Source organism: Vidua macroura, chromosome 10 (assembly GCF_024509145.1).
Source record: "Vidua macroura isolate BioBank_ID:100142 chromosome 10, ASM2450914v1, whole genome shotgun sequence".
Classification (NCBI taxonomy): domain Eukaryota; kingdom Metazoa; phylum Chordata; class Aves; order Passeriformes; family Viduidae; genus Vidua; species Vidua macroura.
Window position 1 is genome coordinate 16,141,130 of NC_071580.1, and position 26,638 is coordinate 16,167,767.

The window sequence follows — 26,638 nt, forward strand, 5'->3', positions numbered from 1 at the left end:
TCTATATATTATTTCCTGACTATTTGTAATAGGTTGTAATAGGCTATAATAAGAAGAATATGTTTAGGGTGAACAGAATTCCTTGGGTGGCAGTCCTGAGAGGCAAATGAGTCCAGGAAGGCTGAACATTCTTCAAGAAGGAAATTTTTAAGGCATGGGAACAGGCCATCCCATGTGCTGAAAGATGATTCAATGAGGAAGATGAGCAGCTGGGCTGAACAGAGCTTTAGCTGAACTCAGGAAAAAAGGGAGAGTGTATGAAGTTTGGAAGAAGGGACAGGCAACTCAGGAGGACAAGGCTGTCTTAGGGTTATGGGGGGAGACAATCAAAAGGCCTAAAGTGCAGCCAGAACTCAATCTGGCTACTGCTGTAAAAGACAGCAAAAATGCTTCTATAAATACATTAGCAGCAAAAGGAGGGGTAAGGAGAATCTCCATCCTTTATTGGATGAGAGGGGGCAAAATATAGTGACAAAGGATGAGGTACTTAATGCCTTCTTTGCCTCAGTCTTTAATGGCAAGCCCAGCTGTTCTCTGGGTGCCAACCTCCTGAGCTGGAGGGCAGGGACAGGGAGCAGAATGAAGCCCCCATAAATCCAGTAGCCACATGCAAGAATTGGTGGCGTGTTGGGGATAACTGCTTTAGGAGTAAGGGTAGCCTAAATCTTCAAGGGCTGACTGCAGGTAGCAGGAGGCAATTTGCTTCAGTGGAATCAGGATTTCAAGAGAAGTTTGACCGTGGCATGAAGCCATGCTCCAACTAATGGTTCTCTAGTTCTGCTGATTTCCTAAAAAGTCCTTCTAAACATCCTGTTTTTGCTTTATACTATTCCTTAGAATATGACAGCAGCAGTATAAGCAGACTTAACATGTAAATAAAGCATTTCATGTTACCAGGAAGCAAAGGCATTCAAGGACCCCAGGGATTTCCAGGACTTCCAGGAATACAAGGGCCAATGGGAATCTTTGGTGTAAAAGGTGAAGAAGGAAAAATGGGTCTACCTGGGCCTAGTGGAGAATGTGGAGATATGGGAATAAAAGGTTTGTAAAAATTCACTTCACTCTGTAGTTATATTGTTGCTATGTTTAGTTTTGTTACTACTGTGTTAAAAATCAGTTTAATTTTTTATAGGAAAGAGAATAATCATCTGCAAGATGCAATCACAGGCAGCTCAAAATTGCTGTCTTTCATAATTTCACAATCTTTCCTAATTCTTATGATTTAATATTACCTGGGTTATGACTGAATAAACAAAAAAGCAAGGGAAGGATTGCAAATTCTGTCAGCAGTGAGCCTACTGAGAAAACTGAGAACCACATTAATATTTGAAGGCTTTCTCTATTAGGAAAGTCACCACTCAAACTGGTTTTCAGGACATGTCACCCGTGAGGATATATTTACATTGCATATGTTACTTCCAAGGTGAAAGGGGGCCTCCAGGAGACAGTGGCTCTGTTAACCTCCGTCTGGAGAAAGGACAAATGGGGGACCCAGGGTTTCCTGGTGAGCATGGATTGAGAGGTGAAAGAGGTAAGTTCATAAAAGCCCTGCATACACACACATTTCTCTGACATAAATCACTGGTGGTTTTCAGAGTGTGGACTCAGGGCTGCAGTAACATCCAGCCACCATACCATGTTTACAAGTTCCTAAACTGGCTGTGTAGTTTCTTTGGATTATCACTAAGGCAATACACCAAGAGTGAAAGCGTTGCCATATTGAAAATCTGTGTCAAACACTGGCTTGATTTGATTGGTCATTATCTTGTTCTGCAATCAACTTCAGGTGAAAAAGGCAATACTGGTTTCAGAGGCACACGAGGATTTCCAGGCAAGAATGGTGTTCCAGGACTACCAGGTGACCAAGGTGACACTGGAGTGATGGGGTTTCCAGGATCACGGGGTTTGCCTGGACCAAAGGGCCTTCAAGGAATTCCAGGTTTTCAAGGAGAACCAGGTGACCAGGTAAACAGAGTGGTAGTGAAGTGTCCTGGACTTTGAAGTTGTCTCCTGCCTCTAAGAAATAAAATGAAGGGTGCTTGTATTGTACTCACCCATTAGATGTTCCCTCTGAGAAGAGACAGCTGGTGTAGTAGGAACTGTAAATTCCCTAATGAAACACCTCTGTGCCTTGGCTACGTTTTAGCAGGAACTGTGGTGGGAGTTAGGAAAGGACCTCTCCTAGCTGCCTGTTCTGATGCAGTGTTTTGCCACGTGGTTGAAGTCCAGGCTCCATTACAGTAAATAGGAGGGCAAAAAACAGATGCACAATCAAGTTTTTAACATTATTCTTAGGAACAGATTGACAAACCACTTACCACAGAGATCATAACACAGCAGCAGCACAATTATGCAGTTAATATGTAGCTGCTTCTACATATCCTGCTGTGTGAAGTGACCACGGCAACAGACAAGACAAAGCAAGTCATCTTTGCCCCAAGCAGAACCCAGGCAAGCAGTATTGCTCAAGAACAAATACACAAAACCACACAAACATTTCATGCAAGGTACAATTAATACCTCACTTCTTGTATGCTGGATAGGTAGACAGTGAGATTACATGAAGGAAAAGGCACAGTTATTTTCTTTGTAAAGGGACATCCTTTTGCTTAGTTTGTTTAATTAAATTTCTTTGCTGATTAACGGTCATTATTCAAAAGGAAAAATAGGGAAATCTACATTTTTATTGTGACATCACAATTTTAATGTTTATAGTAAATTTTGGTGAACATACAACAATATTGGATATGTATTTTATGGCACCTTTTAAATCAAATTATTCAAGCCATCTGTGGGGAAATTAAGCTGTTTGAGCCAAAAAAGAGAATAAGCTATAAAAGCACAAATTCAAAATTATTAGCAAGTCTAACCTACAGTTTCTTGTTGTTGGCCAGGGTTAGATATGTAACAAAGACAAGATTTTTTTCTGTTGAGCTTAAGATAGAGTTTTGCTAGGTGAACCAAATGCAAATCATTCCTGCTACACATATCCCATGTCAAACATTTTTATTTTGTTTAAAAAAAAATCAGGGTGATGTTGGCTTACCTGGAAACCCTGGATATCCAGGACTGACTGGCTTCAAAGGATGTAAAGGTAATGAATTTATATAGACATGCTGTGAAAAGAGCAATTTTTTAGGATATATGTGAGATAGATGATGAAGACTAACTAGAAAATTATTTTCACTTCTGTCCTGTTTTCCCATAAAATATGAATGTAATTAGAAACGAGTCTCACTTACCTCAAGGCAAAAGTTGCATTTCAGTACATTCTTTAACAGCTTGTTCCAATAAATGTAGGTATTGCTAATTTAGAAGATTGATTCCTGTCAAATTTCATAGAACTTAAAAATTCCATCAAAAACATGTACAAATCCATTCTTATGGATATGGAAAAATTGTCAAATCAAATAAGAGAAAATGCAATCAAAGTGAACTGTCATAATTTGCATGTGCCAAAGCAATTCTCATTTTGTGTTCTCTTAGCCCCTTCTATGACTGTTTATATCTATTAATGACTTTCCTGATATTACAAAAGTGTCCAGCTTTGGTTTTGTGGCTGGAAAGGATGCTTGCATAAAATGGAATTCACTGTACCTCAACAGGCAAGAGAGGTGACCCAACTCCTCTGCTTGGTCCACACGGTCAGAAAGGGTCTCTGGGAGATCCAGGATTGCCAGGTACCTCTCTTTGATTGAAGACAAAATTAGACTTAAAAAAATTTTATTTTCTCTAAGTTTTGTTAGCAGAGGGAGCTCTGCTCCCTGTGCATTTTTAGCCATTCTGTAGCAATTGCTTTTTTTTTTTTTTCCTTTAAGGACTTAGTGGATTTCCAGGGGAGAAGGGTTTACCAGGTATCCAAGGACAGCCTGGAAGACCAGGATCCAAGGGTGACCCTGGATATCCAGGGCTACCTGGATTACCAGGTAATGCCAAAGTTTAAAAAATAGTGCCATGGAATAGCTCAAAAGATACATGGAACAGGAGAAGGCACTTGAGGCATCTCTGTGAGGAGGCTGAAGAAATCAGAGATCACATGAAAGGGGGCATTGAAAGTTATATCTGTACCTATAGCAGCACATGTCTGCTCAGTCTCAGAGAGCAATACCCATCAATTATTCCTACATCCCCAAACACTTGCAGGTACTGCTGTTAACACAGCTGTGTGCTGCATAGCATGGGGAAAAAAATCAACAGTTTAATACAATTACATATTCACAGGGGTTTCTTTCACTCTCAGGAGCTACAGGGACTCAAGGATTGCCAGGAGAGCCCGGAGAAAAAGGGAAACCTGGAATTTTGGGACCTCCAGGATTGCAAGGGTTACCTGGATCCCAAGGCAGAAAAGGTAAACAGAATATACAGTGTCATTCTAGTGGTAATGTGACCATACCAGACATAAATACTCCTTCAGTAGTGAAAATGGAAAAGGCCTAACTGTGACTGTGGTTTGGATTCTGAGGTCTCTTAAACTGCTAGAAGACTTAGGCCAGTTCCCATTACCTTTGGTAAGTAACAGAAATGCTACTTTGGAAAACTGGGCTACAATCTGAGGAAGGAGGAAGGTAGAAAGAGTCTGGCATAGCTGATATAACCAATAGGAGAACTTTAGGAAAGAAAAAGGAGGTTGCAGTAATTCAGTTGTTTCACTTTCACTTCAGTTATACTGCGTTCTACATTTTCACCATGGAGTGCCACTGTTACTCTGTAAACCCAGCAGGCTGCTATGACAGCTTTGTTTTTCAAATTTGTTTTAGCAAATTGTGATAACTTGAGTTAACTTAAGTTGGTTTTCTTGTTGCTTGTCTGATTTTGGAGTATTTAGCATAGAAGTGTTTCCTCCAAATCCTGATTTACACTTCTTGCAATGATTGTTGTGTTTAGATTGAATGTCAGTTCATCTATACAATTATTTTTGTTGGAGAACATTATTAACTTTTACTATGCTTAGAACTGAAATTGTAAGTGATTAATACTCCATAAAGAAAGTTATCAGCTCTTTATCCTGTGTCTGTTATAGTGTGCCTCATAACCAGTTCCCAAACAGGAAGAAGATTAGTGACTCACATACAGAAACCACAGTAAAGTAACACTTGGGGCTATAAAATATGGTTAGAGAGGACAATAGATCCACTTTTTCAAATTCAGATTAAGGACAAATTGAGAAGGTTTCTTACAAATTACTGAAAATTCAAATGAAAAATGGAAACAATTTATGATGGCTTGCAGTAAATAAGCAGTGCTGATTTAAACTGTCATGACAGATTCCCTGCTGGTACATAATGTGTAAGAGAACATTTCAGTGTTGCAAGCAATATTTGCTGTAACAAAGGCAGAGATCTGCAGTGGCAGGGATGTCTGAAAGGGGTCAAAAAAGAAAAAAAAAAATTCTTCTGCTGCAAACTTCTTCATAATTGATGGGCTCTTTCCTTCTTGCCATAAGACACTTCTTTATTATATTGTGCAGAAGTTATCCCAAGTCCTGCACAGAAACATGACATTAACACACGTCCTGCAGAGAGAAAAGTTCAGTCCCAAATGACAATTCATTAGAGACTGAGTTGCCTGCTAATCTGAGGATTCTATGTATTGCCAGCATAGCTGAAAAGAAGGTCAATACCTCTGAAACTATACCCAGTAATGAAAACTGACTAGTATTTGTATTCCAGTTCAACTGGATGTATAGATCTTGGTGCTGTTTTGACCAAGTGCTGGTGCAAGCATTAGAAATGAAATGGATAATTCATAGCTAAATACATGGCCTCATTAGTCTCATTGGTCCTCAGTTACATTAAAGATTTTGTGCCTGATATTTTAGATTTTAAAGAACTTCTAGATTAAAAAAAAAAAAGTTAAACATCATCTATTAAAGCATAACCCCATTTTCTTTATTACAGTTGTTTTACTAGTTAAGGGCTTAGCCTGGCAAGCCTTACTTGTGTGAGTAATCCTTGATGGAGCAAGTAAAACTCAGACCATCACCAGGAAGACTTGTGTGAGTAGGAGCTGAATTGGGCTGTACAACACAGAAACAGTGGTTCATGCTCAGGTCAGCCAATTCAGCTGTACCTAGAAATGTGGGACCATAGCAATCCAAAAATCCAGAATTACAAGTGCTGATATTATAATGGATTGTTGGCAAATGTGTCAGAAATTCCCTGGAAAGCAAGTAAAACCAAGCCATCAATCTTGTCAGAATGAGCCAGAGATCAAAAAAGTTTTAAATGGTGACCTGAGGGCCAAAATTAGGAGTTCTTAATAATTTTAAAATACCACTGTTAAATTCCCCAAAAGCAACTCTTACATAAATTTTAAAATGGGAACATGTCCAAAGCACAGGAAGGCTACAGAACGCAGGAATGAAAATTAGAATGTCATGAAAAGTTAAAGAACAGTTAATTAAGGTCACAGAAGATATGACAAGTTGGATTACTAGTATCCCATATTATAAGGTGGATTACACAGAGAGTGTATTATCAATGTTTTGCAGGTTTTAAAAAGATTTTCTGGATTTAAAATTTTTCCAGACTGTTTTCTTTTTTTTTTTTTTTAATTCATCCTTTGTTAAATCTTAACTAAAATAATTCAACAACTTCTGAGAACAAAGCTATATGATTATAATTTTTGGTGTGCCTGCTAGAGAACTCTAGGGCTTTTTTATTTTTTCATTCTCAGATGACCCATCTTTGAACTAGGGACACTTAAATTTGGCAGGTGAAGCAGTTGATGAAGGGTATTTTTGTTGTTGTTCCTACAGCAATTTGTCCTTGCCAAATTTATAAACCAGTTTATAAACTTTAAAAAATATATCCATTCTTATGTGCTTAAATAGAGCAATAAATTTCCCAAGATGCCTGCTCTGGATACGTGGCAGATTGGTGAGCTGCAGGACATGCTGGGATCGAGCACAGGCACCCAACAGAGAACCTACATCTTCTGTGCTGGGAAGGAGCCAGAGGAAAGGAGACACACACAGATAATTCAGACTTGTGGGAAAAACCCACTGCAAGTGGACTGGGAATCCTGCAGGGCAGGGAGAGGAATTGATAGGGAAGGAAGGGAGGCAGAGATGAGCAGCAGAAGTGGATCAGAGACAGGAACAGGCACTGACAGTATCATTCAGCTCCTTGATGATTGGCGTCCCTCTCTGGAGCAAGAGGCATCCCAAGTCTACTCCTGTCTCTGAAACCTCTTTGAAACCTGTCACAAATGACCCATCAGTTTTGCCAGACCTGTTGCTATCACCAGGTGACAGACTGCTGTCTGCACTGAGGAAGTATTTGTTCTCACACTTGATAGTTTATCTATACAACCTAGGAACTAAAAAGCACTGATGACATGGAGATATTTTTCACCCTTGACTGCAAACATCGAACACAACCTTAGATTAGTTCAACTTTCTTAAAAAATGGATTAAATATTGTTTTATTTATTGTGTTTTAGCAATTTTCAAAAAGCACAAGTTATAAAGCAAAAGTTCTGTCTGACTACCACAAACACTCAGCCAGTGCTAGTAGTGAACATCACTAGTGACAGAGCTGCTCTGTATACTACCATGTGTCACTATATACTATACTACCAATAGAGGTTTCAATTATAGATTTGTTGTCTTCAAAGATTTTGTGCTGTTCAGTTCAAAGAACTTTTGTAATAGAGTGATGCAAAAAAGCATAGTTTTCTGTGTGAAATCTGCAGGACTAGAGAAAAGAAGCCAGGTGGAAAGCCTCTTTTTGCTACAGCTGGGTTAAATTGCACTTCTATTTTGAACAGAAGCTGTAAAGAAGTTCCAGCTTTACAGCTATCTTAGGTAGTGTCTGCATCCCCATCAGTGGCCATGAAGTGGTAGCACACTGAACTTTGGAGTAGCAACCACATGTAGCAGTAGCAGTCCAGGCACAGACACAAGGTTCTCTACAGATTAGCCCATAAGCTGCTAGCTACAGGATGGAAGGACCTAAAGGATTGAAAGTTGTGCTTTCTGATTGCTTTGATGTGAAACTGCATTATGACTGCAATTTTTAAACTTTTTACATTTGCCTTTCCAAAAAGACTGCACTGCAATGTGATCTCATCTGCAGTTGCCACCAATCAAATTCAGCAAATACCCCATCTTGATCCAGTATGTGTTGTCAGATAAAAAAAAGGCTTGATTTTTAATTTTGACTGTAAAGGATTGTTGGTTGTCAATCATACCTGTGTAACACCTCTCAGGTCTTCCTGGACTGCCTGGACTGGATGGCTTGGATGGACTAAAAGGTCAAAAGGGTTCTGCAGGAACTCCAGGTAAAGATGAGAAATAATTGGAACAGAAAATCTTCTACATGACAGAATGTGCAAGGAAAGGTGCATGTTATTTTGATGCTTGCCTTGCCCAGAAGATATCATTAAGGCTTAGACTAAACTTTCAAACAGAATCTAAAGTATGCTTAATGGCACACCTGCAGTTCTTTGTGGGGAAAACTTTCAAACTTCCATTACTCACATAATTTTGTTGGAATGTTTCAAGGCCATTTATAAAATTAAAAAGTTCAGTGCAGAGGCTTCAAAGGAAACCCAAGTCTCTTTTTTTTAAAAAAAATATACAATAGATAAAACTAACAAATTAGAAGGAGACTTGTGAAATCCCAGCTCCATTTAAAGTCCATGGGAGTTGTGCCTCAAACTTAAGAGGAACATGAATTTCACTCAGGCTGATGTATTCACAACTTTCAAAAGGTGCTTTTGAATCATTTGTTAAAAAACAATGCTTATAATCTATCTAAAGATTACAAATATATGCTGATAGAAAATTAACTTTAGAACCATGCAATCAATTTACATTTCAAGTTGCAGACAACAATGACACCCTGAAGAAGAGCATTCAAACAAAAAGATTACTTTCTTTGAAAGTGATGAATTAGGGCCAGATTCAACAAAACTCTATCCAGCTTCCAAGAGAGAACCAGAAAAACAGCACTAGGCAACCCTTGCAAGGAGGAACATCTGCAACTGGTATTTCTGTTCTGCACATCTGTATTTGTACTCGCTGTAAGCTTTATGTACATAATTGTTTCCTTATAAAGGTCAGAGTGAGACAGGGCCCCCAGGATACTCAGGAGAAATTGGACCAAAAGGAGACAGAGGTGAACCTGGATGGCCTGGTATTTCTATTCCGGGTCCCCCTGGAGAAAGGGGATTCCCAGGATTTCCAGGTAAGAAAAGGTTTTCTGCAAAGTGCTGCTCTGCAGTGTTGAAATTCAGCTCAAATTAATTTCTTTTTCTAAAGGCTCCTACTCTGGTTAATATGAACATTACTCAGAAGATTCTTTCCCTAAAACCACTTCTGTTGTAATATGCTGATGTTTCCTGGGTACAGATACAGAGACTCCAGAATTTCTGATTTATGTTATAGGAAAGAATGAAAATAGAAAATTATGGACTTGGATATACTCAGGGAACTGCTAGGTAGGGTTCCCATTTGGGAAGAAAGTCCTGAAGAAAAAGAGTGCAGAAGATCTGGCAGTCCCAGAACTACAGTAAATCTATCAACTGTTCTGATGTAACTGCAAGATAGGACTGCTTCACAAGATTGCAATGGTTATTTTAGAGCTTGATGATATAGGAACTGCACAGAAATGGGAAAAAGCAAGTGTTTGAGGAAGGGCCACTGAGAAAGTGAAGAAACTGGAGAGAGGGGGAGAGGGGGAATTTTTTTGGCTTCAGAAGAGAAGGCCCAGGGGGAATTTATTAATGTGTGTAAGTACCTGATGGGAAGGACTTGGAAACAGTTCCTTCATAGCGATATCCAGTAAGAGGACAAGAGGGAATGGGCACAAATTGACAAACAGGACATTCTACTTAAATATAAGGAAAAGTTTTATTTTCCCTGTGAAGGGAATTGAACATGGGAACAAGTTGCCTGCAGAAGCCTGGAGAAGTTATGAAGTATCTGTCACTGGAGATACTCAAACCCCAGCTGGACAGAGCCTAAGGCAACCTGCTCTAGCTGATCCTGCTTTGAGGGCAGGGTTAGTCTAGGAAGCCTCCAGAGGCCCACTCAAGCCTCAGCAATTCTGTGATTAGAAGTGACATCAGCTTTACGCTGCCAGACCTTGCCACAGTCACATAACACATGGAAGAAAAATAGCAGGAGGGGAAATCTGGTGAAGTGAATTATTCTAAGATGAAGACACAATAATTTTTCTTAGTTTGGTTACTAGTTTGTGAACTGGGGGAGTCAACAGAATGGCACTGTTGAGGAAAAAGGAGAAGGCTTAATTCTGAGATGTATTAACACTGTTTGACAAAGGATAGGCGAGGTCTCCAATAGTTGTGACCAGCTTTGACAAATTAGAGAAAACTCACCAGAAAGTAAGTGGAAGGATGGAGTCAAAAGCAAGACTGAAGAAACTAGATTTGTTTTTTTGTAGAAAAGAGAAGGCAACAGAATGCAACCCACATGTTAACAAGCTGCAACTGTTCAAAAGTGTTGTGCAGAGAACTCTGCCTGTGACAAGTAATGTTTTATTGTGGAGAAATCCAGATTAAAGATTAGTAAAAAAAATGGATTTAAGGCTAGTAAATTCATCTTGCTCAGTGAGGTTTTTAGGAATCAGCGTAACTCTCTTTTGCTAGGAACAATCTGTGAATACTTATCCTGCCCCAGGCAGAATCGTTTCATAGTCCCCATTCACCTTACATTGTTACCATTTCACCCCTTGCTGGAATTCAGGAAAATATGGCTATCCGTGGCAATGTGCCAACATGTGATGATGTATTCTTCAGGCTACATAGATTTTATGGTAAGAATTAAAAATTTAAAAAGGTAATTAATATTTTCACTTTGACAAGATGGCCTCATTAGCCTGGGGACTGGTATGTTTTTTATACAAGTGTGTCCATACATTACCTCCATGACTTCTCATGTCAGCATTCTTTTACTTACTAACTTCTGTCTGTAATCTAAAAAAAAAAACCCTCTGATTTTTTTTTTTTTAAATGTGATCCCTTAGGTAGAAGAGGACCTGTTGGACCCATTGGACCTATGGGAAGATCTCCTGATAGTGCCTCCCCTGGTCCTCCAGGTGATCAAGGATTACCTGGTTTAGATGGCATCAGAGGTAATAAAACTAAAAATACCAACTTTTATCATGTAAAAAAACCTTGTGACTACTAGGAATAACAGGGTTACTGTCTGTGAAACAATGTATAGAAGTGCATAGGGAAAACTCATCACTACCTCAGTGAATACACAGAGAAGTGAACACTAGGTAGATAACCAACCAAGGACAAAATGCAGATCTCCAGATTAAGCAACACAGTAATAAAGCTGTAAGATATAAATATAGAGAAACAGTGTTTCAATGAATGTACCAGTTACTTGCTGCCAGTTACTTGCAAAGAAGTTAATAACTTTGGGAACTATTCCTGTTATTGTCTTCCTTGGACAAAGGCTAATACTAGTATTTCCAGAAATATGCAAGGGCTGTCCTACATCCTAGAGAAAATGAAAACCAAAACCACTCTAGAGTAAAATAAAAAAACCCACCAGCAGAACATGGCTATTTTTAGATGTTTGTACTTTGTGCATACATTAAGAATAAAGTTCTTTTCCATAGGTGATCCTGGGAATCCTGGCCCTCCTGGAGAGACTATCTTTGTGCGAGGAGATCCAGGTGACAGTGGCATTCGAGGGGCACCAGGTAACCCTGGGCCACGAGGACAACAGGGAGCCAGAGGCCCTCCAGGGAGCCAAGGAAGAGAAGGCCCAAAGGGTATGGTCAGAGATGATTTTAAGTTCTGTGTGCACTAATTCCCAGCCCCTGTGACTCAGCCTTCTGCCCAGGGAGTGGCCACTGGAGATGGAGCTGGGCAGAAGGGGTGGAGGCTGGACATTCCACAGCTCTTCCTGGTTACCTACAGACACCATGGGGTTGGGTAGAAGGTGAGAGTAGAGAAAGATTCACATGCACTGCTTCATAACAGCTTGTTGGACAACACCTCTGCCACTCTGAGAATAAGGCAGTAAAACATCTGAGTTTGCCAGATAAGCAAACCATGACCCCCTCTTCAGGGGTCTTGAGAAACTATGGAAAATGCAGATATGTTTGAACTAACAGACTCTCACATCTGCCCATATCAATAGCTTGGAGCTTTCAAAGGATTCTTTAGTTTGAAAACAGAAATCTACACTACTACGTCTTAGTTAGATACTCTGCTTCTTTCACACACTGTAGATAAATCCTACCTACACCAATCACTTCCAATCTCTACAAAAAGAAAAGTCATAAATTATAAGTCAGATCCAGACCAGAGAAAGAAGAAATGTCTATTTCTTTCTGTGGCACAACAGAGTTGAGAATTCCCAAGCATTTTTTGTTACTCAAGCATCCAGACTGCATTTTATTTTTGTTTGGTTTTATTTCCAGGTCCTATGGGGGTCCATGGCCCACAGGGTCCACCTGGTGCTTTAGGACAACCAGGAGACCAAGGTTTTCCAGGAAGACCTGGTCCTAGAGGTCCCACAGGTACTTATGAATCTGTTGCTTGCTGTCATTCAACTGTAACTATGATCCTTCTACTCATAAATAATCATACTAATGTTACCTTGCATGCAAATAATTTAAACAATCTCAGAAAAAAGAGCCCTGCCGTTGCCACCTTAAATGATTTCTCATTTCATTAAAAATTATTGAACTATTTGTTTCTAATGTTGCTTCATGTAAGTGATTTCAGTTCTCATTCCATTCTTTAATCTAATTTACATGCCCGAAACTTGCTTCCACCTGCACCTCAATGACCACAATCTGCTTTCCATTTTTCAAATCCTTCAGGTTTCATAGGTAAGTTCATGACTTTTGATTATTGTTCTTTTCATGGGAGCGCCCTTATATATAGAAACATTCAGCTGTTATTAGAAGGTATCCTAGGTGTGGTTTCTAGGAATGGTAGGTACTGCTAGCAGGACATAGTTCTAATACATATTTCACAGAAGCAGCACCAATGTCATGAGAATGCTCTGCTGAGAACTCTTATGCTAGGATGTCAATTAGACTTGTGAAACATTTGTTTCTAGTTCTTACTTGTTTGGTTTTTTTTTTTTGGTTTTCACACAAAATGCTTTCTAACCAAAATTGTACCAAAAACTTGAATCCTAACACTGGATTACTACAAACACTGAACTCTCCTTCTGACCAAAATGCAAACAGGCAAAAGCTGCCAGTAACTTTCAATATATAAAATGTGACTTTTTCTTTTTTTTTTTTCAAATGGCTGCTATGGGCTAGCCTTTTGGCCTGCCTATTGATGGTTTTGCAGAAACAAAATACTGCAAAATTTTCCATGTGCTAAGGTGTTTGCACTGAAGCTGGGTAGGTAGACTTTAGGCTTTAACTCAAATCAGTTTAGGGCACATTAAGACTGAAGCTGTATTCCAAATATGTGAAATGTCGACTCATTGAACTGTTTAAGTTGGAAAAGACCTTCAAGCTATCAAATCCCACCATTAACCCAGCACTGCCAAGGCCACCCTACACCATGTCCCAGGTGCCACATCTACACATCTTTTCAATGCCTCCAGGGATGGTGACACCACCACTTCCCTGGGCAGCCTGTTCCAGGGCTTGACCCTTCCCATGAAGACATATTTCCTAATATCCAATATAAGTCTCCCTTGATGAAAATCAAGGCCATTTCCTCTTGTTACTTGGGAGAAGAGACTCTCTACAAGCTCCTTTCAAGTAACTGTAATAGAGCAGTAAGGTCTCTCCTGACCCTCCTCCAGACTAAATACCCTCAGTTCCCTCAGCTGCTCCTCACCAGATTTGTGCTCCAGACCCTTTCCCAGCTCCATTGCCCTTCTCTGGACACACTCCAGCATGTCAATGTCTTTCTGGTAGTGAGAAGCCCAAAACTGAATACAGGATTCAAGGTGCAGCCTCACCAAGCTGACACAGGTGAACAGTCACTGCCCTGGTCCTGCTAGCCACAGGCCAGGATGCCATTGGCCTTCTTGCCCACCTGAGCAAAGATCACAGACCAGCTAACGTACACTTGCTAACACTGGCTTGCCACACTGTTAATACTGTGCTAAAAGACTAAGAGGAAAATTAAAAAGAGTAGGACTCAATAATTTGAGATTTTAAAATACTTAAAGTATACTCTTGAAAACCCAAATCAGCTAACATTTATGTTGACTTTTTGCATGGGAGCTATTAGCCAGTCTTGCAATTCACTTTCTCATGACACATTCCAGGTGACCCTGGTGAACCAGGAAAAGTAGATGATTCATGCCCTACAATCCCAGGGCCTCCTGGGGAAGCAGGGCAGAGAGGAGAGGACGGCTCTGCTGGATTACCAGGGCCAATAGGCCACCCTGGACCCCAAGGTAAGCTCATGCTTGGAAAGCTTGGATGTTCTTCTCAGCCATTTAGACAACAAGCTGAAAAGGGTCACAGTGTCAGAGATACTTCTCTGTGATTTACCCTCTCCTCCTTAAACACTTACTAACAGTCTCCAGAAACACATAGTGGGCTGGTTAATGCTGAGGATGATGGATAAATGTAGCTGAACCAGGCTGTTTGAGCCTGCCTGCACTACATTCCCATTTCCTAGGCCAGGCAGGGCAAAAGCATAAGACACTGTTGAGAAAAAAGTTCTTTAAGTGTATTTTTCCTTTTTCCCCACCAAGATATAAAGCAATGCCTCAAACCATCCTTGTGGTTTAGACCTATTTGGAGGATGTTTAAAATGTACATGCTTTAAAATCTAGCTATAATGAATTCCAAATCTCTGCTAACCAAAGTCCTAAAAGGACACTGAAGTCAGAGAAGTGGCTACAATAGAGGTCTTTATCTGTTAGACCATGAAAAAGTTACAACCAAAGAAAACTGACCAAAGAGATCTTAAAAGGAAGTGATGAAAGACTGAAATGTTCTTTTGAGAGATGAAAAGAAAACAAGGGTGATGCTGGTACTGGTGATCCCAAAAGAGAGGCCACCTTCAATAGAAACACAGCATAGGCTGTATTGCAGAGTGTCTTCAGTTTAGATGGTGGAATCCCTTATGTGGTTTTAGGTATTTCCTACTTGGGAAACCAAAGTTTGTTGTGTTGGCTGTTCTGGGTCCAGAGAAAAAAAAACATTATTTTCTCCCAGGAGATTCCCTGCAGCAGTCATTCCCATCATGAAAGGAAACAATGCAGTTTTCAGTTAACTCTCTAGTTTTAGCTATCTTAGTTGATATGCCAGCTAAAAGGGGTTTCTGAGGTTACACAGCTGTGTTTCCTTTATATACATCATTAAGGGTTTCTGTAAAACCAGGTGATACAGTGATACACATTTACATTGGTTTTATGAAAGAAATAAATAGTAATGCTTTTTCCTTCATTAAGATAGAAGAATCCAATTTTTTTCCTGGCTTGGAAGGCAAACTGTAGGTTTTACTGGCAAAAGCAATGGATTTTATTAAAACCCCTCAATGTGCTTAAGCTTTGGAAGAGTAACTCTGCAACCGACATAGAAAAGCTGTTGTGGTTTGTTTTTTTTTTTTTTTTTTTTTGACTGGTTCAGACTTTCTTAGTAAAAAGTAATAAGGGGAAGTTTGAATGCCGTGAGACAACCTTGAAATACTCAGTTTGCAGGTTAAATAGCAAAGTCTGCAAGGAATGAAACTAGAGAAACACCCTAATATGAAAACTGGTTTTTATCAAAAGGGGAAAACCACTTCTAAGTGCAACAATACCTGATAAGTGTTACTTTGTTCAATTCAGATTATGTTTTAAGTAGCCAGTGAACAGGCCCATCATTATCTGCACACTACATGAGGTGTATCTTTTACTGTCACTGCCACACCTTCCCCCCTAATGTATAAAGTACAGACATGTGAGAAATACAAAAAGGTGAGGCCATCAGGAGCCTAAAAATGTCCCGTTCTGCAGTCCCTCCCTGTTCTCTAAGTACTCCAATACATCCATTACTTCAAAGGGAGTTCACTGTGTGTTTTAAGACGTTGCTGAATGGGGCTCTCAGAGATGACAGCTTGGCTTGCCTCAGGAGGAGTTACAGCTCATTCCATGGTACAGATCTTGAAGGCAGTTCTGCACGAGACTTGCATGATAATGTTTGTTGGGGAGTGCTTTGATTTCGACTGTAAATCACACAAGATCTCTGGAGAGGATAGAAAGCCTTATCAGGAGCTGCTGTTCCTAAGTCATGCCTCTGAGCTACTGCTGTGGTCACAGGGTGAATAAGGGGTGAAGGGAATTCCCAGCAGAAGCAGTTCTGCACTTCCCTGTCCTGGTGTCCATTTTGCTGACTGGCCCTTTGTCTTTGGATAGTGCAGAACCTTAAATGCAGCCCTATGAAGGAAAAGCACATACTTTGTATTTATCTAGGCATAAAAGGTGAAGAAGGATCATATGGCCTGCCAGGTCAAGATGGGTTACCTGGGGCACCTGGACCACCAGGTGACCAAGGGAGCCGAGGAGAGCAAGGATATGCTGGGCCACCAGGTAAGAATGGAGCATGACTTCACGGGGGAGAGGCGTGAGATGATGCACAGACTCATTTCTCTCTGCTCCCCCAATTCCCACATGGATACATCCATCTCTACCCTGAGATTCCATGACACCTCTTGCCCCTTCTCAGTTCAAGCACTGACAGTGACATTTGTGAATGACTTCAATAACAAGACCCGTTGGAAGAAAATTTATCTCAGCATCCATTATTAAGCAGAAAGGCAATTAAGCACCCATGCTCAGACAGAATATATCAATAGGCATGCACCTCTGAGCCAGGGCTAATGGGGCAACTGTCTGGCAGTAATTAAAGTTGTATTTTACCTGTGACTGCTCTCTAATAAATTAAGGGTTTAATACATATTTGAGCAAGGGGCATCGACTGTTACTGCAAAGATTCAAATTCAGTCCAAACATTCTATTCATCCTAGTAAGTCTGGGAAATCATTGCCCACTTCAGCTCATTTCCTAACCCATACAGCACAAGACAGAGGCACAATAGAAAAGCCAAGTGCCAAGCATTCAGTGGCAATCTAGTTAATTTCTCTCCCAGAAGAAGGATTGCAGAAGTCTGCTTGTATCTTTATTGCTTATGGCAGCAGTTGTATTATATTCAGTTGGGAACTTCTTATTGAACATTTAACACACAGCTGGTGTGAACTTTTACTGTATCTTATACAAGTAAATTTATTTTACCTTTCTCCTAGGTCCACCTGGCCAGACTGGTGTCCCAGGACAACCAGGCCCCCAAATTAGATCTGCAAGTAGATTCTTGCTCGTCCTTCACAGTCAGTCAGACAGAGAACCACTCTGCCCACAGGGGATGCCAAAGTTATGGACTGGCTATAGTCTGCTGTACCTGGAAGGACAAGAGAAAGCCCATAATCAAGATCTTGGTATGTATTGTACCTAATTGCTCTCCAGCTAAGGGACAATATGGTGTTGTCTATACAAGGAAAGACAAGTCACAGGGAGCAAGCTATAGAACTGTCAGTTACTTATTTTCTATGCTAATTTACACTGATGATAATGAACTTGGATATGCTGCCCTATTGTCACCCATGTAAAATGGCTTTCTGCTGCTCTCCAATTGAACACAAAAGTATTCCTAAGTAATTTTGACTTGAAGTTGGAGAGATGAGGGGTTTATTTCACTTATCCCAGCTCATTTTAGGCTGTCTTTGAAGTCACTGGAGAGATTTTCCTAGGTCAGAAATCTTATTTGGCCACTCTGAAATAATTCCCTGGAGGATCTGCTCCTTTTTTACTGTAGACACAGCTTGGGAAAGAGCTGGTTAAGTTGGGCAATATAAGTAAGCTTTACAAGTAAATTATGCATCACGTGTACCGCAGAATCCTGTGCTTTTCAGAGTCAGAAGGTAATATTTTTTGGAAAAGCCAAAGCCAAATTCCTTCCAGAGACAGCTCCTTTTGGTGCCTTGGGTCACTTCTTCCCTGTCTTATATAATTCTGACTAAATTTAGATGTCTAAATAAGCTGCCTGACTTGCAGCCTGAGGAACTGATTGGTGGCAATTTGCACAGAAAAAGTTTCCTAAATTCTTGTTGACTTGTTATACAAGAGTCAGAGAAGTCTCTGAGGAGGAAAGATCACAGACCTAATAAGCTGAACAAAAAAGAAGTGTTTAAAAGAGCAATAAAAAGAGCTATTTTTAGAATAGAAGTGATGTTTTAGAATGTTTTCACTATTGTGTGTTTGGCATTTCCCAGGAGAGCCAGTTGCTAACAGAATGCCTCATAACAGCAGTGAAAATAAGATTGAAAGGAAACTGAGTCCTTGTCTCCTGTGTGATTTAGCAGTCATTTTTCCTACTCAGGCTGGTCCAGATCCTTCATTAGTACTGGAATGGGATATTATCAGTGATAAACAAAACTGACTTCTGTATAGAAATGTCACATGTTTTTAATGAAAGTGTTTGGGTTTAGGGGCATTACAGAAATAACACTTCACACACCAAGTTCAAGGCAGAACTTGGTGCAGTGATTACTGCTAACTCAACAGGCCATCATGAAACTGTTCTAAATTCAGTTCTGGAAGAACTTCACCACAGAAGTATGCACTGGTCACTTCTTGGTTCCCACTGATGTCTGCCTGATGAGAATTTTGCAGGATTGGCTCTGCAAAATCTGTCAATCCTTTTATTTCACTTTGAATGGAATGGAAGTCTGTGAAACCTTTCTGGAAGGCAGTAGGATAGCTGCTGAGATTGCAGCTTAATGGACTGCTAGCAACGGCTTGTCATACTTCACAGAAATGTTTCTGTTTATCAGTATTGTCATTTGGTTTCTCACTGCTCCTAATGAGTTTGTAAATAGCTGATCTCCTTTTAAACCAGCCACCACCTCTTGCCTAATTTATTTTTCAGTGTTGGCACAGCTAAGAAATTTGTTATCATAACTGTTTCTCATGGTGACAAACTACCATCATGTTTAAATATCAGATTGACATAATTAAATATTACTGGTCAAAGGAAGATACTGGTAATAGGTCTCTGTTTTTCATGTAGATGTTTTGGTAAAGGGCTTGGGAGGTTTAACATCTGTGGTTTAACACCTAAGTCCTGCTAAAATACATAGTTTTGTAGCAACATTGGCCAGAATACAATCTTCAGCTTACCTAGGAAGTGAAATAATTGGCATCACTCGCTGTTATTTCCAGGTCTGGCAGGATCCTGCCTGCCTGTGTTTAGTACCATGCCATTTGCCTACTGCAACATCAACCAGGTGTGTTACTATGCCAGCCGCAATGACAAGTCCTACTGGCTGTCCAGCGCCGCCCCGCTGCCCACGGCGCCGCTGGCCGAGGAGGAGATCCAGCCCTACATCAGCAGGTGTGCCGTGTGCGAGGCCCCTGCACAGGCAGTGGCACTGCACAGCCAGGACCAGTCCATTCCTCCCTGCCCTCCCAACTGGAGGAGCCTCTGGATAGGATACTCGTTTCTGATGGTAAGAAAGTGGGTGCATGATTAGATAGATATGTTTCTTTCATCCAGCTTTTGTATTCTAAAGGTTCAAGGATTTTTAGCTCTGAAAAATAAATTATTCAATGTGTAGCAAACATTAAAGAGGAAAATTCACAAGAAACAAGACAAAGGTTAGTTCCAAATTGCAGAACCTGGCTGTAGCTACATATACTGTACTCAGAGACTTAAGATACACATTTCTTAAAATTACAAAGGTTTTGCCTCCTTGTCTATAATAAACAACAGGATTTTCACCTACAAAGATACAGTTTTAAGAATTAGAGCTCCGGGTGTTTTTAATGCCATCCTCAAGTTACGTTTGCAGCAGTTTGGATAACAGCATCACTCTGAATCAAACCAGACTAGTCCTTCCTTCAGTTTGATAAATACCTGAAAGTTAAGTGAGCCAGCTCTGGACTTTGAGATTAATTTATTACAGAGCAAATTAAGATTTTCTCCAGCAAAAGAATCTTACCCCAATATAAGATTACAAAAAATGACACAGTTAAAAGCAAGTAGGCAAAAAGACAGATGAACATCATTTACCTATTTTTCATGCACAGTTACCAAGTTGTCTCTTTGTTCTTTCCAGCACACTGGCTCTGGTGACCAGGGTGGTGGACAGTCCCTTATGTCACCCGGAAGCTGCCTGGAAGACTTCAGATCAGCACCATTCATCGAGTGCCAGGGCCAGCGGGGAACGTGTCAGTTCTTTGCTAATGAATACAGTTTCTGGCTGACCACTGTGTTGCCTGAGCTGCAATTTGCATCAGCCCCCCTGTCAGGGACTCTTAAAGAAGGACAAGAGCAGAGGAAAAAAATCAGTAGATGCCAGGTATGCCTGAAGCATGGCTAAGAAGAAAACCAAAGCAGGCAGCTACAGAGAGAGGCCTGTGGGAGGATGAGCAACGTGCCAAAGGTTTAAACAGCAGCTCGTGTTTGAATCTGTGTCAAAGTGTGCAGCAGTGTTCTTTGTTGGAATGGAAAAATGAGACAAAGATGAGGGATCTGCTCAGCATCATCCACCCATGTACACACATCCACAGGCAGTAAAATCTCATGTAAAATAATTAATTAAGAAAAGACAAAACTCTGTCCCATTGGAGTCCACTGCTGTAAAGTACAGGGAACAAGGTGAGCTTGGAGGATTGAGTCAAGCTGGGAAGACCAAGGACATCATACCTGTTGTGCAAGAGAATGGATTTCCTGTTAGAAATGGCATTTACAGCAGGAAGAATATGTGCATTTACATTGCATATTATAAATGTTTATCCATACCAATAGAAATGTGCAAACATATAAACGTCAAAGCCCTGTAGCTGAATTTCCCAAGCTAAAGAAACTTTGCACTTGCTGTTTCCGAGGGAAAGGAAAAATGTAATTGTTAAAAAATAATCTAATAATAAAAACAATGAAGATCAAAGTCCTTTACCACTGCAGTACTGAACCAGACTCTGAAAGAATTGTTAATTGGGCTTTCATAAGCAACAAAAAGCTGCAAATCCATTTAACAGCAGATTATGTAAGAGAATAAAATTAGCTGAGATAACAAATCCTTAAAAACCTCTATCTATATTTACAATTAATTTCTAACAGCAGTTACATTAAATTATTAAACTCTAATCCAAGTTTCCAAAGAAACAAAGCAATTTCTAATATTAATTGAAAAGAAACAGTGACTTGGTGATAAAATGGGTGAACTTATCTGAGTGATGAATATGAGAAGTGTTAGGACAATAAATTGTGTTCATTTTTTGCTTCTTTGTTTGTAAATACACCACAAAAAAAAAAAAGAACCATTACCATTAAGATCCTTATGGAATGACAGCTCTGAAGATCCTTTTTATTTTTCAAAGCACTGATTGTAAAAATGTTCATATCCTAAAGCACTAATCACCTTTTGAAAAAATGAAAACATGTTTGTACCTTCTTCATTCATCTGTAAAACCAGAACTGTTCTGTATCATGGGGAAACATCTGAAAACACAGATTGCAAGTGGAGAATCCATCATGTGCAGAAGGGCCACAAATGCTCCTTTTATCACTCAAATAAGCTACATTTACTAGAAAGGAATCAAATGCTTTTTCCAGCACTTTTCATTTCAATTTGTGTTCACTGAGGTGCCCCCAGCAAAAGGATTTTCAAGGCAACTGAATCCTCATCCAAGGGTCCTAATTCAAAGCAAACTCCCTCTGAAGCCATCACGAGTACAACAGGCTGATCAGCCAATTTAAAAGCTGGATACACAAACTCAAAGAGCAGGAAAAACAGACATTCCAGGCTCAGCCAGAGGAAAATAAAACAGTCAGAGGATAAGTCCAGTCGAGTGTAAATACATCTGACTGTGCAACTTCCTCCTGACACAACCAACCAAACCTCTGCAATGTGCTGTGCTTACATGGTGGTCAACTGACTCTGCCCTTTCACCTGGGCAAGGGTCAGGAGCCCTCCTGGGGCATGTGCCATTCCCACCTGTGCCAGGGAACATTTCCCTCTGGTCCTGTGCCTGCTGGGACAGGGCACACCTCAGGTCACTCCCAGGTGATCCTGACTGCACCTGGCAGATCTGACACTGCAGCAGGGGCCAATCCCTGCCACTGACCTGTATGCAGGAATTCCATCCCCTCCTGATTCAGGCAGCATCCTACAAGCAGGGGAGAGCAGCTCTCCAGTCTGACATAAACCCCAAAGTCTCGGCCCTGTGAGGTGCTGAGCAGCTCAGGAGCTTCCTGTGGGAAGAAAGCAGGGGAGAGGAGCACCAGTGCTTAGGCCACCTGTTCCCCAAGGTGTGCAAGCTGTGTTTGCAAAACGGCCTCGGCTAAAGCCCCACGGGCTGGGAGCTGCAGCTCCCAGTCACAGGAACAAACAGCCAGTGGCTCAGGTGAGGGCCCCATTTCCTGAGTGGATTTAGCTGATTCCACACTGAGGTCTCGTTGATGAGCCTCACCTGACAGTGCTCACCAGCCCCTCTGTCACTCATCTGCAGCCTCTTTTCGGGTGACAAACTCTGGAGAGGGGCTGTGGCTTTCCTGGAAAGCAAAGTGGGGCTTTTGGTATAAACTGCACTGAGGTAAACAATAATCAAAACCTTATGCACTGTGTTACTGCAAACTGGGTCATAGGGACAAGGTGAAACCAAAGGAATAAAAAGGGGTTTTGGAATTGCATCTGTGTTCACTTAACTTGAACAAGTGCACCAAAAAATCTTTAGAACATCAGCAAAAAGCCTCACCAATAATTTAAATAGGCTATTTCACAGCAATTTACCACATTGCTCTTTTGTTTGCTTTAAAAACATCCCACAATGTTTTGTTTGCTTTAAAAAAAAAAATATTTGTGTATCATTTTTGATGCAGAGTTTTTGCAAATGTGCCAGTTCCATTTCACTATGGTCTGTAAGAATATATATAGGAAATGTAATTTAAGCTACTACTGATAGGAAATATCTGACCTAAGTGTGTAAATTCCTGTTCCATGCTCAGCTAACTCCATAATGCATTTATCAGAAATATTGTACTAATTCAAAATTAAATTGCAGATAAATTGCTTAATATTACACAGCAAGTAAAACAGATCAACATATAAAGCAGTAGATGCTTTAAATCTGCAATCATTTATCCAGTGACTAAAAGCAGAAAAATAATTGGTAAATTATTCATAGGGAACCTATTTATGAAACTAAGTGTGAAAAGGCATAGCTGAAACTGTTAAGAGTAAAAACACCCCTAAAAGCAATGGCCTTGTGCTGGCCCTTGAAGTCCAAATTACCTTTATTATAGCATTCCAAAGTTTGGATCTTGTGCAGGCCCAGTCAAGAAGTGAATTTTATCCTCAGCAGCAGGCAGGATATTAAGAGCAACACAGAAAATGATGCTGGCTGCACTTGGAAATCACTGAAATTGGAGCCATTTGGGGTGAACTGCCCTGAAATTAAACTCAGAACCAGTGATTTCCAATGAAATTTACTTGCCCATCACCCTGGCAAACCATGGCCAGGACACAGGGAAGGTCCTGGTTCTAACTCAAGGCAAATCCTCAGGGCAGGTGACAGATTCTTGTCCCTCACATCCCTGTGCATCAGGATTTCTAGAGGATAACAAGTGGAAGGAAACCACTGCATGGCCTGAAACCTGATCTGCTCACAAGAAATGTGGCCATTTTTGCTTCATTTGATGTTTTTCATTGCAAGGAAGGAGATGCACAAGCCAATACTGAAAACATCTCTTGAATGTCATCTTTTGGTGTATACAGTGTGTCAAAAGGGAGAGACTAAAACAAACCTTAAAACAAGTATCACTCATTTTATCATACTGGTGCTATGGTGTAAAAATGGTATTTTAGAGTACTTCAAATTTACCTGTGTATAACAGAGCTTCTGGATTTGGAGTCCACAATCCACATGCACAGAACAGGTATCAGAATGAGAGAACAGCAAAGATGCTTCAGCTCCAGACAGAGGTGGTGCCTGGGGGGGGGCTGTGAGCTGACACAGCCTCCTACAGAAGCAGTGCAGGGGCCATGGCCAGGCCTTGCTGCTCCAGGTCCCTGCTTGTCATGTGCTGCGAGCTGGCCCTGGCTGGCAGCCACACACCTGCCCAGCTGCTTCACCCCCCAGCAGGACAGGAAAGAAAACAGGAGGACAAAGAGCAAGAAAACTCCTTGGCTGGCATATAGATGGGGAAATCACTTACCAAGTACTGTTGAGGGCTAAACAGACTCAGGGAATTCAATTTATTATTTTGGGGAAAAAGTTGACAAACCTTAACATACCTTTCCTCCAAGTTTCCCAGGGTCAGCTCACTTCAGGCCCTGCTCTGCTCCCTTGTTACCACAGCAAGTGCCAGCCAGACCCTTCAGTAAGGCAGGGGGCAGCCAGAAGCTTCTTGGGCCAGGTGTTGTTCCAGGTACAAAGTGGCTTCTCTGTGCTGCACCTTTCTTCTCACTCTCTTCCTGTGCTCTGACATTGTTCCTCCATAGGCTGCAGCCCTTTTGTGGCAGCACCTGCACTGGCATGGGTCATTCCCAGAACTACATTATTATGTGCAACAAGTTTAAGCAAAACTGGTCCATGGATTCTCCCAAGGTAAACTCTTAACCAAAGAAACCTCTTTCCTAGTTTGGCTGGTTCATGGGCACCAGAGGAAAACAAAAGTAGTATGAAAACAGTCAAACTCCAGAATTCCTACAATCCATACATCTGAAGTTTTTGGCTGTATTTAAGGCAAATTAAGCAAACCTTTTATCCATTAACCCAGGCAGCTCACTTGTTTGAAAAGGATCCCATTAAAGCTTTAAAGCATGCTCTGGAGCAGACTGAATGTGCTCTGCACCACAGCTGCTCTGGGCACGCAGGGCCAGCCTGCAGGGACTGTGCCAGCCCTCCAGCACAGTGTGTGGGGCCACACCTGCAGCCCTCAGCAATGCTCTGACCTGTACCTTCATCCAGGTTCAGGACACAAACCACAGCCATCTGGGAGTTTGTGTCTGTTATTCCACATGGCCACCTCACACTGATGTCCCAGACTGACTCCCAGCCCTTCCAGGCCGTACAAGCAATCCTTAAGTAACTTGTAACTCCACTCAGTGGCTATCCACAGACAGTGCTGCACAGATGAAGACTTCTGTTCTAAGGCTTGACTTGCATTAGAACTGAGCAAGACAGAAAACAACAATCCAAGGCCATGGGGAGGAGCTGTAATGGGGAACAATTGTTTGCAAGAAAAAGGATCTCTTCAAAGCCAGCTGTGAGAAACAGCAGTCAGGCAAGGACAGAGCCCATGAGTCTTCAAAACAATAAAAAAATTCAGTCAGCTCTGGTAAGAACTTTCCAACAGGTGAAGCAATTGCTTCATCAAACTGGGGATCTATTTCATGACTGGATCTGATTTCAGAAATCAGCATTTTAAACTGACCAAACAACAAAAACAGCTGCTGAAATTCTGCCCACCTGAACCATCTGGAAAACCAGCCAGGTGGAGAAAAAAATCCCCAACAGCACTCCAACAGATGCTGCTCCATATTCATACTTAACAGCTTTCCCCTCTCCTAGTCACTTCATCCAGATGTTCCAGAAGGTACTGGAAGTTCAATTAGAGGTGACATTTTATAAGTGCAAAGTGAAAACAACTCCATATTTATCATTCTGGAGTGAACCTGTCCAACAAAGACAGTTCCTCCATGTAAGGCAGCTCACAGCACACCTTACCATGTAAGGTAGCTCACCTTGTGCTTGATCACACACTGCCCTACTGCTTCACAGAAGAAAACAGGCTTGAGCTTTGTGGGATTTGAAATTCCACAGATTTAAATGTTTTCCACAGATTCACTGAATTAGAAATGCAGAACATGTGAGACAAATCCCAACCAAGTCCTAAGGGAAGACCCGCAGTAAGGTACCACCCTACAGACTCTGTTGTGTCCGTGTGTTACTCTTGGCTGGTTTACAGCAAGATTTGGAATTAAGCGCTCAAGTCCTAAACTGACATCAGGTTCAGCTTGGCAAAACAAAGTTTCAGTACACAGGAAAACAAGAACTTTTCCAGAATTTAGTCTTCCATGCACATGGCAAACACCACTCGAAAGGGGTGCTTTCATTGAAGTGGAGATTAAACTTCCTCATGGGCAGAAATCAATTAAATTCTGATGGGAAGTAAAAAATTAAAAATGGCTACTCTGAGGCAGTTGTAGCTGTAGTCTGACTCTGCACATCTGCATTCTAAAAACTACAAAACAGATTTGTATTTTAGAATGCTGTAATTCTATTGTGCTTAAACATTTAAGATGTATGTAAGAAAGTGAAATAGATGCAATAAATGGTACCAGATGTTACAGAAGTTTTGGCCACAGACAGGTTGTATCTCTGCATAAATGATGTCACAACAGCCTTCTCAGCTGCAGAACTTCATACCTAAATACTTTATAATTTTAAAGTCAGCAAAGAGGTCATTCCATACTCACTAATATTGTATGGATTTAGGGGCCATTCTTTCAGTTATTCCATGCATAAGGAAGGAAAACAGGGATTCACAGAAGTGGCTGCACACCAATCTCTCTTAAATGATCCCTGGAAAGAATGGTTTGCTGATGGACCAGACCAAACCCAAGATTCTGCACCAAGGCGAGCACATTTACTGCTGACCTGCCCTGAAGGGGTACTTGT

General features: G+C 40.9%; 1 protein-coding gene across 1 annotated transcript in view; it reads left to right on the plus strand.

Annotated features, from left to right (window-relative positions):
* Positions 1–21,236, plus strand: part of COL4A4 (collagen type IV alpha 4 chain) — a 62,542-nt gene extending 41,306 nt beyond the window's left edge. The window contains exons 30-47 of the mRNA XM_053986195.1: positions 898–1,041; positions 1,424–1,531; positions 1,787–1,965; positions 3,031–3,094; positions 3,606–3,680; positions 3,819–3,926; positions 4,241–4,348; positions 8,212–8,283; positions 9,063–9,191; positions 10,992–11,099; positions 11,598–11,753; positions 12,408–12,506; positions 12,813–12,821; positions 14,234–14,365; positions 16,373–16,489; positions 17,203–17,391; positions 19,175–19,461; positions 20,071–21,236. Of these exons, the coding sequence (XP_053842170.1) occupies positions 898–1,041; positions 1,424–1,531; positions 1,787–1,965; positions 3,031–3,094; positions 3,606–3,680; positions 3,819–3,926; positions 4,241–4,348; positions 8,212–8,283; positions 9,063–9,191; positions 10,992–11,099; positions 11,598–11,753; positions 12,408–12,506; positions 12,813–12,821; positions 14,234–14,365; positions 16,373–16,489; positions 17,203–17,391; positions 19,175–19,461; positions 20,071–20,334 (2,348 nt within the window). The 3' untranslated portion in view covers positions 20,335–21,236. The remainder of the gene's footprint in view (positions 1–897; positions 1,042–1,423; positions 1,532–1,786; positions 1,966–3,030; positions 3,095–3,605; positions 3,681–3,818; positions 3,927–4,240; positions 4,349–8,211; positions 8,284–9,062; positions 9,192–10,991; positions 11,100–11,597; positions 11,754–12,407; positions 12,507–12,812; positions 12,822–14,233; positions 14,366–16,372; positions 16,490–17,202; positions 17,392–19,174; positions 19,462–20,070) is intronic.
* Positions 21,237–26,638: the final 5,402 nt, after the last annotated feature.